We start from the raw sequence: 12,063 nt of genomic DNA, 5'->3' as shown, positions 1-12,063 counted from the left end.
ACTGGGGATACACTGCAAGGATTATTGGATGCTGGGCAGGGGTTCAGCAGGCTGGAGGAAAAGGAAGATTGGCAAAGCTGTGAGCTGAAAATGGGAGGTGGCAGGTGGGACTATGGGGAGGCTGGCACCTGCCTAGAAGGCTGCAGTGAGCGGAAATTACCATCCAGACAGCAGGGATGGCTCTGGCCAGAACAGGTGGTATTCACAGCTCTGGCAAGAAACAACACTGATGAAAGCAGTTCAAGACTAAACGATGCCCCTTCTCTTCAACCTTTTCTCATCTGTCTATAATAAATATTTAATTGTTGATAACATTAACTGAACACAGCCTAATATTCTGAATTTTTTAATCTAATACTTTTAATCTAATCGTTTTTCTAATATAGAGAGAGATTTGCCACTCTCAATATATGCATTACAAAAACTGACACCAAAGCACTACTGAACGTGAGCTTTGTGATTTTTATCTCGCATAATCTGATATGCTCAAGCATCATCATTAACACACAAAAAATCACACTCTAAAAATTGTGAATAACTGAAAGGATGTTTGTTAAAGCAGCTTTTCAGTGATTTAAAGTGAGTTCTCTGCACTCTTGAAGTACCTTGTTCATAACTGGAATAAGAGACAGTGCATAAGTGGCTGTTGCTAAACCGGCTTCCTCCACTAGGCAGAATTGTTTTCTGTTCCTACAGCAACCCATTCCCTGACCTCCTAACCTAAGAGAGTCCCTTGATCACCACCTGCTGAAAAAGGAAATCCAGGAGAAATAAAGATACTGTTAAAGGGCACCTAGGAAGCTCACGTAGCATGAGAAAAGGAGGAAAGGGACGTAATCACCAGCCCAGTTAAACTCCACTCTGAGGAGCAGCAAGGCTCCCATTTAAATCAGCACAAATATAACTACCTTTCCTCCACCAGAACCTTAGAGTGCCACACGCCTAATCTAGCAGTTCCTAAAATTAATTACAGTTCATTTGAAAGATGCAGTTACTGCTCATTTAACTCAAATTCTAATGATTATGAGGAACAAATGAATAGCTTAAGTAATTACACATTCATGCTTCTGATGAGGCTGCCCCTCTACACAAACAAAAACACCTCAGCAGAATAAGAAACTTGCAGAACAAAGCTGGGCGCAGTGGCTCACGCCTATAATCCTAGCACTCTGGGAGGCCTAGGCAGGAGGATTGCCTGAGCTCAGGAGTTCAAGACCAGCCTGAGCAAGAGCAAGACCTGGTCTTTAAAAAATAGCTGGGTGTTGGGGCGGCATCTGTGGCTCAGTCGGTAGGGTGCCGGCCCCATATACCGAGGGTGGCGGGTTCAAACCCGGCCCCGGCCGAACTGCAACAACAAAAAAAAATAGCTGGGAGTTGTGGCAGGCGCCTATAGTCCCAGCTACTCGGGAGGCTGAGGCAAGAGAATGGCTTAAGCCCAGGAGTTGGAGGTTGCTGTGAGCTGTGTGATGCCATGGCACTCTACCGAGGGCCATAAAGTGAGACTCTGTCTCTACAAAAAAAAAAAAAAAATAGCTGGGTGTTGTGGCAAGGTGCCTGCAGTCCCAGCTACTTAGGAGGCTAAAACAATAGAATTACTTGAGCCCAAGAGTCTGAGGTTGCTGTAAGCTATAACGCCACAGCACTCAATCCCAGGGCGACTGAATGAGACTCTCTTAAAAAAAAAAAAAAGAAAAAGAAACTTGCAGAATAAACAAGAATCCACCACGGAGTTCCACTTTAAATAAAACCTAGGTGCAATGTAAATAACCAAAAATAGCCTAAAACAATAGCAGTTCTCACTAAAAACTGAAGGATTACCCAATAAATAGTGCAATAACTATGGAAGTCTTTCGAATTTCACAAACTTGCCTTTTCCCCCCTGATTTCTTTCCCTGTGCCACTAAAAATTGTGGTAGCAAAGTGGGCCCTGAACATACGCACAAAATATAGACTGTCTTAAAAGTGAAAACTGACTGAAAAAAGGCTTAGGTGAGTATGTGAGACACAGCGAATGGAAGGTGGGGTTACTTCACCCTGTCTAAGGGATTTTAGAGTGGTCTTGGAACTTAGGGCTTTTCTGTTACTATAAAAACCTGCTTAGTCCCCCGATTACAAGGTATCATAGCAGGATTCAAACTGAGGTCTGTGGACACTAAGGGTGGATACCTTTAAAAATTGCAATGTTTCCTCTTGCTAGAGACTTAATCAACTGCATATTCTTCTATCAACATATAAGCTACAGCAACCAACCACTCAAACTGGTGACCTCCTAATTTGTGTCATGCATCACTAGTGCTAGAAACTTCTTCCAATATGACCAATAAATAAATGAAGCTCATAGTAGAGGGAAGGCCAGCATCAGGGAAGATTTTGTGGGTTTTTCTTTTTCTTTTTTTTTTTTTTGAGACAGAGTCTCACTCTGTCACCCTGGGTAGAGTACTGTGGCATCATAGTTCACAGCAACTTCAAACTCTTGGGCTTTAGCAATCCTCTTGCCTCAGCCTCCCAACTAGCTGAGACTACAAGATCCCCCCAGAATGCCCAGCTAGTTTTTCCATTTTTAGTAAAGACAAGAGTCTCATTCTTACTCAGACTGGTCTCGAACTCCTGAGTTCAAGCAATCTACCCAGCAATCTACCCGGCTCAACCTCCCAGAGTGCTAGGATTACAGCTGTGAGCCACCATGCCTGACCTAGGGAAGAAGGTTTTAGAGAGTTACAATTTCAACTAAGAAAAGTAGAATAAAATGCATCATCCACACATGATATCAGCAGTCTCTGCGTGAAAGGAAAATTACTTTCAGCAAAGCAGTATCATCTATTAGATTAATTAAATGTAGTTGCCAAGTTTTGTCTTAGTTTCAGATTATTATTTATTTTACTTTGGAAACTGATTTGCTTTTAAGATTGTATGAATGTCATAAGCATAGAATTATAGTTTCATGCTTGTATATATTTAACGATCACAAATAATTGAATCTATACTACAGACCATGAACTTTTTTCCTTTAAAAGAATACCAAATAGACAAGTTTAGAAACAAGATCCAAAGGCAGACCAAACAGCTGGCCAGTTCTAGCTTAAGGCAATGAGAGGAAGACCATAGGGAGGAAGGACGTTGACCAAGGTCAAGGCAGAGCTAGAATGTGGACCGTGCTCTCCAAACCCAATCACTTCAGTTCAATGAGTACAATTCTATTTCTATTTTCATTTTTTTAATTGACAAAGAATATATATATTTATGGTATGTAAGTTGACTTTTTTTAAATGTGTGTACAGATGGGGTCTCACTGTGTTGCCCAGGCTGGTTTCAAAATCCTAGCCTTAAACCATTATCTTGCCTCCCAGAGTGCTGGGATTTAGGCATGAGCAACCACTCTGGGCTAGTATTTTGATAAATATTAACATGATATTATACATAATCATATATGTGATATTTAAACATGTTATGTAAACCAACTATTTAAATTGCACACAAACTTTATGGCCCCTTGTACATATTTAATATACTATGGAATGGCTAAATCAAGCTAATAAATGCATTACCTCATATACTTATCTTTGAGTGTGTGTAGTTAGAAAGCTTAGGAATCAGCTCTCAGCAATTTTCAGTTCTATTTCTATTCTTTTATTCTCTCCTTTTTTTGCTGTGTATTCTGCTCATTCTACTTAAAGATAATTCTGAAGTATAAAAAGAAGAAATATTAAAGGGTAAATTACACAAGAGGCAATTCTGAAATGTTTCTTCGGATAGGATCCATAAAAGAAGAAAATTAATAAGCAAAAATAACCTATTGATTCACAGCTTAAATTTTAAGACTGACATCTGTTAAAGAAAGTTCAAAGAATAACATTTGAAGAAAAGGGTAGAGATTTGGGGTCATATATCATGAACTAAAACTCAGTTCCCCAACATCAAGAATATTCTCAAATTTCATTCATCAGATGTAAACAACTGAACAAATAATCCTAATGGTAAGAGTTTTACAAATTTTTTTCCTTATTTGTAGGAAATTTAGGCCTCAGAGAAGCAAACTTACTTGCCAAATGTTAACACTGCACTAAACAGCACCAAAATTCAAATACAATTGTAGGTGAATACACTTAATTAACTATCATCCTTTTTCTCAGAATCATATTCAAAATGAATATGAAAACGTAATAATGCATTTTTTCAAAATGTTAATTATCATACACCTATTATTTAAAATTGTAAACATCTAGTTCAATTTAAAGGACCCTTGCAAATAGTCTACTAAAGAAACTACATCTTGGCCAGGCACTTTGGGAGGCAGAGACAGGAGGATCACCTAGGCCAGGAGTTCAAGAGTAGCCTGGGCAACACAGCAAGACTCATGTCTCCACAAAAACTTTTTTTTAATGTTTTAACAAAGGTGCTAGCAGACAGGAAGAATGCCTGAGCCCAAGATTTAGAGGTTGCAATGAGCAGTGATCATTTCACTGCACTCCAGCCTGGACAAGAAAGTGAGATCCTGTCTCAAGAAAAAAAAAAAAGAAAAGGCAAAAAAACTACATCTTAACCCATAGGTCAGGAGTATGTGTGATTCTTATTAGACAATCAGGTATGTGTTAACTAAGAAAATGCATGCCCAAATCCTTACCAGAAAAGTTAACAAGGATAAAAATAATATAAGATGCTTAGAAATACATTGATGACCAGGCAAGGTGGCTCACGCCTATAATCCCAGCACTCTGGAGGACCAAGGCTGGAAGATTGATTGAACTCAATAGTTCAAGACCAGCCTGAGGAGTGAGACCCCGTGTTACTAAAAACATAAATACATTGAAGATGGTCAACTAAGCAAAGTAACATTAAGAATTCATTAATTATTAATAGAAATAGCTAAAATAAAACTGAAATGGTTAATGGATACAACTACTGAAAAAGTTGATATACAGTTAGGGAAAGAGTTGGTATAAAAATAGGGAACGTGACGGCCACCTCAGGCAGGAAGGACAAGCAGTCAAGAGCAAGCAAGCCCAGGGCACAGGCACTGCCAGCAGGGCTAATGGAATGCCTGGACCAGCATGTCAGAAGCATACAAGGAGGACTCCCTTAGTAGAGCGAGCAGTCCCACAGCAGAAGCACTGCCAGCTGGGCTAACGGAATGCCTGGGCCAGCGGTCAGGGTGAGGGCAGCCAGCCATCGGACTAAGCAGGCTTCAAGTCCTCCTCTCCAAGCAGTTGCATCATGTTCTCAGAGCCTCCTCCCCAAGTGACAGAAGGTGGCTTGGTAAGATAAGAGCAGGGCTGTCATTTGACTTCAAAAGTTCCCTTTACTCCAAAATCATTCCCATTTGGCAGTGATTGGAATTCTGATGTTGGAATTCTTTCACCAAGAAATAAAACATTTTCCTTTCACAATGAAAGAAGTCATAAACAAATGCTAATGTAATACACTCTCACCACAAACTGAAGAATCCTAGAGACAGCAGGGTCTGCTTTAGATGTACATATATGTGCACACGGCCATATTAACAATGTAGGGCCCATCTCAGCGCCGGTAGCTCAGTGGGTAGGGCGTGGGCCACATATGCTGAGGCTGGTAGGTTCTAGCCTGGCCCGGGGCCTGCTAAACAGCAATGACAACTACAACCAAAAAATAGCTGGGCATTGTGGTGGGCACCTGTAGTCCCAGCTACTTTGGAGACTGAGGCAAGAGAATCGCTTAAGCGTTTGAGGTTGCTGTGGGCTGTTTCGCCACAGCACTCTACCTAGGGCAACATGATGGGACTCTGTCTAAAAAAAAAAAAGCAACGCAGGGCCTACATCTTTAAGGAGCTTACAAGACTTCTTCACTTACAGATAGAAAAGCAAACCTATAAGGATGGGAATCACCTGATTTTTACAAGGCTAGATTCAAGAATCATAATAAAACATATAACATCACTAGTAAAATAATGTAATGCAAGAGCATTTATCACAGCTATGTGAGTATTTTTGACTTCTGAAACACTAAAGTTGATCCCAAGTAGAGTCAGAGAAAAATGGAGAACAATTGGCAGGTCCAACAAGAATCAGCTTGGACACTGAGCAAGGTGGCTCAGGCCTGTAATCCTAACACTCTGGGAGGCCGAGCAGGGTGGATCACCTGAGCTCACAGGTTGGCAACCAGCCCGAACCATCTAAAACAAAAAAAAATAGCCAGGCACTGTGGCAGGTGCCTATAGTCTCAGCTACTCTGGAGACTGAGGCAAGAGAATTGCTTGAGCCCAAGAGTTTGAGGTTGCTGTGAGCTAGACACTGCAGCACTTTACTTAGGGTGACAAAGTGAGACTCTTTTTCAAAAAAAAAAAGAAAAAGAAAAAGAATCAGCTTAGTGCTGAGCACTTTGAGACACAGCAGCTCTTTCTGAAGAGGCATCATCTTGCTCTCTAGGATGCAAAGAGGTTTGTCCTGAGAATTCAACCAGGATTTTCTTTTTTTTTTTTTTTTTTTAAATTAGAGACAGAGTCTCACTGTACCGCCCTTGGTAGAGTGCCGTGGCGTCACACGGCTCACAGCAACCTCTAAGTCTTGGGCTTACGCGATTCTCTTGCTTCAGCTTCCCGAGCAGCTGGGACTACAGGCGCCCGCCATAACGCCCAGCTATTTTTTTCGTTGTTGTTGTTGCAGTTTGGCCGGGGCTGGGTTTGAACCCGCCACCCTCGGTATATGGGGCCGGCGCCCTACTCACTGAGCCACAGGCGCCGCCCTCAACCAGGATTTTCAAACCAAAAGAAAGGAGAGTTGACATTTGTGTAGACATAGGTAGGAAGAACTGCAGGTAAAACCATAATTTTCACAAATCACAGTTAATACCAGTATGGGTGGTAGACTCAAACTCAGAAATTAAAGGAATATGGGCACAAAACATATTTTCTTTACCCTGGTTAAGTAACACAAGTGGTTTAAGTAAATGTTTCAGTATTAGAGTATTTAGTATCTCCAATACTAAAACATGTACTTGCCAATTTCAAACCATTTTGCTAAGCTCTATCCTTACTATTAGCATATATAGCAAAATACAGACCAGATGCTAGTGTCGTCTCAGTTTTTGGCACACACCCCTATCAAACTGTTGCTGAACTTGCACTGGATATACGCAAAGGTGCTGCCCCATGTAAGTAAGTCCTGGGGGTAACTAGATCACCCAACAGCCTCCCTACCTTATGAAAACACCTCATTTACCCAACCATTAGAGGCCAGATCCCAGGGCTTCATTTCAGTAGCTAAAGCAAGCAGAAGCCTCTATTAAGATGCAAATAGCTTTCACAGCCTCCTGTGCAGAAGAGCAAGGGAAGAAAAAAAAAGAAAAAAGAAATAAATAATTTTTTTTTTTTTTTTGGCAGTTTTTGGCCAGGGCTGGGTTGGAACCCGCCACCTCCAGCATATGGGACCGGCGCCCTTACTCCTTTGAGCTACAGGCGCTGCCCTAAAAATATTATTTTTTAAAGATGCAAATACGTCCTGGGAAAAGTAGCAAGGTAAGCCCTATCATTTAGTCTCATTTAATTCTCCATATGAATAGCTGTTTTTAGTTTCACATACTCTTTTAGGTCTTAGTAAATTGAAAGTGAAGAAAAACGGAGGAAAGAAAATTCGGTCAGGAGGAGTCAGAGAAAGGAGAGCGACAAGCCCCTGAAGGTATTCTTTACCTCTGTAGATCATTAAAAGTTCTAATTGACCTCTGGCCCTTTGACCTTTCATCCCAATGACATGCCCACGACGCTAACCAGAAATTAAGAGGCACAGAAAACTCGCAAAGAGTTAAAAATCCACTTAGTTCCAGGTTGTCTTCGGTCAGTTACAAAGTGGGAAAACCGCAAATGTATTTTTTTAGGTTTTTAAACCCGCCACCCCCGGTGCCCAGGGCCGGCGCGCTAACCACTGCGCTCGGGCGCCCAGCCGCTCGTTTTCTGAAAGCCAAGTTCATGGCTGTGCCCAGTGAAAAGCCACTGACGGACGTGGGAAAACAATTTTCTTTAACTATCACCAAATAAACCAGCTTAATTTTCTCCTTCAAACAAACTCCCGACCCCCTCCTTCAGGGCTTTTTCGTGTTCAAACTAGGCACAATAAATTTACAGAGAATAAATGTCCCCAACATCTTTTCAGGATCGTTGCACAAAAGATGACTTTGTACGACTTTCCTCAGGACACACTCCAGAGTTCAACAGTGAACCTTCCCATTCTCTGCAGACGAGGAAGTAAATGAGCAGAGAACACCTAAGAACAAACTTTGCTGGTCACCAGCAGGGGAGCTCTTCAGCTTTTGTCCCCAATCCATTCAAACAAAAGAAGCTCCCATTCCTCCATCCCAGCCCTCGGACCCGCACCCCGCTGGGACGCTCCGGGTCCCCGCGCCCCGACCCACCGGCCCCACTTACTCCTCAGCGCCCCGATGAGCAGGGAGCCGTCCTTAATGAGCTCTTTGATGAACTTGTTGGTTCGCTCCAGCTCAATCTCGTGACACTGCAGGCGCTCCCTGAAATCCGGGCTGTCCAAGTAGGAATCGCTGAACTCCAGAGTGGGCAGCCCCATGGCACAGGCACTGCCGGCGGCGGCCGGGGGCACGTCCGGGCCGGCGGTCAGGGCGGGGGCAGGCGGCGACCGCGGCCGGCAGCGGGGACGCTGGATCGCTGGGAACGAGCCGGGATGCCAGGGGACGGCGCAGAGGAAACGGGCCCCTCCCGCCGCCCGCGCCGGGCTCAGTCTTCCTCCCCGGGGACGCGGCGAGCGCAGGCGCGGGCGGCGGGCAGGGGCGCGGGTCCGCTCAGGTCGTTGTCATCGAGGCGCATCGTCGCTCCGAGCGCTGGGGTGGCGAGGTTCCGGGCCGCGGCCGGGGCCGGAAAGTTGCTCTCCCGGCGCGCACACTTCCGGCAGTTCCCCTCTGCGGCTCCCGTGACAGTCGTGGGCGCTGTGAGCCACAAGCGCCCAGCGGCGACTCCGGCCCGCCGGGGGAAACCCTCCCCCTCGGCGGACGCAGGCTCAGAGAGCGCGCAAATCGGGCCCGCCGCGGAGACCCTCCCCCGCGCCACCCCGCCTCCGCCCAGTCACCCTCCAGTCCCCCACCTACCGGCCGGCGCTCGGCTCCCCGGCTCCCGGACGCCCCGCTCTGCAGCGCTCCATTGCGCCCCCCAATTTCTCGCGGGACGTTAACCCTGTCTCCCCCTGGCGCCTGGTTCCACCTAGCCCACGGTGACACCTCGGCGTTCTCCGCTCCACCAAAGGGTCTCCAACCCCCTACCATCTTCCTCGTCACCCACTCCCTAGAATGGTCCGGAAGGAAAAAACGTTAACTTTCCCTAAAGTTTGAGTGTTTGGGAACCTGGATGGAAGATGCTCCTGTCCAGCGTTAGTTTAAATTTTACTTCACCCTTTCTAGGTGTATAAATTCCAGGTTGAAAAGTTGTCGTGTCTCTTAGTTTCAGCCATCCAATTTCATCGTGGTGTGTGTTTTCCCCCCAGGTGCTGGGAAGGTGGAACTGTTTTTTAAGTCATCCCAGCCTCCAAGTACACACCTTGGACTTGGTCGCTCCTGCTTACAGAGTATCTATTTGCATCACAGTATGAGAATCTCTTTTGGGCACCTGGAAGAAATTGTCCTACAAGGAAGGAGATTTTCAAATCAAAGTGGGTTGGGTTTCAAATGACTAATTCCCTCCAAGAGGCATTACCCGGCGCAGGGGTCCTCAAAATGCGGCCCGCGGGCCACAGGAAACAGTGTGATTATATTTCTTGACGTTTCGTTTTTTTTACTTCAAAATAAGATATGTGCAGTGTGAATGGGAATTTGGTCATAGTTTTTGTTTTTAAACTATAGTCCGGCCCTCCAACAGTCTGACGGACGGTGAATCGGCCCCTCGTTTAAAGTTTGAGGACACCTGTGAGGTTCACCCAACAAATTTCTGTTCTCTGAAAATTTTGTCTGTAGAAGAAACTGCTGCTTTACATCTGGTCCTGACATCATCTACTGGATTTCAGAGAACTGAGTTATTTTTCTTAAGGATCTGCTTGTCTATGTTTTCATTGTTCTGTCCATTTGAACCATCTGTTAAAAAACTCTTCCACGGATCATGGGAAAATTCCATTAAAGTGCTTTACATTTTCCCAAATAAATTTAAGGGACTGTCAAGAGTTTATTTTTTTAAAAAATATACATGAACATGAAAGATAACAAGTAAACAGTATGTTTGATGACTTGATTTAAATTTTTCTGGACAAGGAAAATCAGACTTAAAACCCTCCATCTGTATTTACGTTGTTACTCCTCAACAGTTTGGCAAAATGGTCGATCACCACTAGAGTTATTTTCACTCTGAGTGATGAACTTGGGGGGTACAAGGGTATAATAATGCTGTTTGTTGGTTAATGGAAGGACATAAACATCAGTGGGCTGTTTTTCACATAATGTGATTTTATAATCTACTCAACACATTGCCGGAAAGACAAACATTTGGTCGGGCCAAGCAGCATCCTTTCAACTTTTGCCATGTTGCTGTTCCTAACAACTAAATCTATTGCCAACTGCTGAGATATAAAAAATATATATATATATAAACATATATAAAAAGATATAAAAAAGAATACAATATGACAATCTCTGTTTTCCACTAAATCAAAGTTCTGTGATTAATTTTTTAAAAATGCATCAATAGTCTTTGATAAGTAGCATTTAATATGTTGGGTGTCACTTTTCAGCTTTCTTTTAAAGTCTTACATGCCAGGGAAGATTTATTGTACATTCAAAGATATGGGTTATTAAATATCCATGCATGTATGTAATTGCATGTTTTATGTCTACTGTCTACATTACCAGGATCTGGGCAGAGAAGTGATTTATATAGAAAGATAAATAAAGCAAAGCATCATACTTGACCTCAAGTAGTTCTCAGAAAAGAAAATGTAGAACATGAGTGCCTGTATAATATAGGCAGAATATGATATGTTCCAGAGCCGCACACAGATAAGGCATCGATAAAACATTGATACCATTATCCCTGTTTCCACTTAGGCCCATCAAGGCGTTTATAAAGAGTTAAGATTTTTCTTCCTACCTTTGTCACCTATTAGTCTCTAAAGTTGGTATATTATAATGGACTTGTTTCTTGTAGGTGTTTTCAGGGTGACTCATGGCTTGCTCCTGTGATTCATACTTTAATTATACCTGCTAATCAGGCTTTCTCTTCTACCACATTAAGCCAGCTGCTGGAGAGAAACCAGAAATGGTTTTGCTTTGAGGTGAACTTACTGTCAGTTTTGAACAGTTGTTTTCGTATTATTCTCCCCATCATAATAACCCAATTATTTCTGCATAGGCTTTCTAAGTAAAAGATCATCTGTTCCTGAAAGCTTATCAGTGTAACATAATTCTTAGTATCCTCAATGAATCCCAAACGATAAAAAAATACCTGCAACTTTGTTTTCATAGGGAATTTAATAGACTGAAATGTAGCCTCTCTAAAAATTTTCACTTCACAACACATGACACTGTCAGCTGTGTGGGGGGCTCACAGATATTACTGGCAGATACACTCTTTGTCATGTTTACCGCACAGAGGAATGTCTGTTTTCCTGATTCTGAAACGGAATGTCTGTATTTTTTATTTATTTTTGTTGTTGTTGTTGCAGTTTGCCTGGGGCTGGGTTTGAACCCGCCACCCTCCGTATATGGGGCCGGCGCCCTACTCACTGAGCCACAGGCACCATCCGTCTGTATTTATTTTTAAAAGCAAATAGACAGTGGGGAATAGTAAACTAATATAGCGTACTTTTTAATCTACCTAAAACTTCTTTCTTCACCTTAACCTGGCACTTGAACCTGGGGCTTACTATGTGTTCAATATGTGTTCCTGTCAAGTTATTATCATTTTCAATAAATTTTGTAGACAGGCTTTCCAGACGCAGATATTCTGAGGCTAAGTTCAAGCCAGCCGAGAGATGACTAAACAAAAACCAGGTATATCCAAAAAGACTCTTCTTCCCTTCCCAGAGTGAGAGTGCAGTGAGTTGGTCCCTGCTTACACCCCTCCTGGTTATCTTTTCTTAAAGCATGTTCCGG

The 12,063-nt window shown here is 43.1% G+C and overlaps 1 protein-coding gene across 1 annotated transcript in view; it reads right to left on the bottom strand.

Annotated features, from left to right (window-relative positions):
• Positions 1-9,009, bottom strand: part of ARHGAP42 (Rho GTPase activating protein 42) — a 345,686-nt gene extending 336,677 nt beyond the window's left edge. The window contains exon 1 of the mRNA XM_053560437.1: positions 8,390-9,009. Within this exon, the coding sequence (XP_053416412.1) occupies positions 8,390-8,543 (154 nt within the window). The 5' untranslated portion in view covers positions 8,544-9,009. The remainder of the gene's footprint in view (positions 1-8,389) is intronic.
• Positions 9,010-12,063: the final 3,054 nt, after the last annotated feature.

The sequence above is a fragment of the Nycticebus coucang genome, chromosome 14 (assembly GCF_027406575.1).
Source record: "Nycticebus coucang isolate mNycCou1 chromosome 14, mNycCou1.pri, whole genome shotgun sequence".
In the NCBI taxonomy this organism is placed as follows: Eukaryota; Metazoa; Chordata; class Mammalia; order Primates; family Lorisidae; genus Nycticebus; species Nycticebus coucang.
This window is presented reverse-complemented; position numbering and strand designations above follow the sequence as displayed.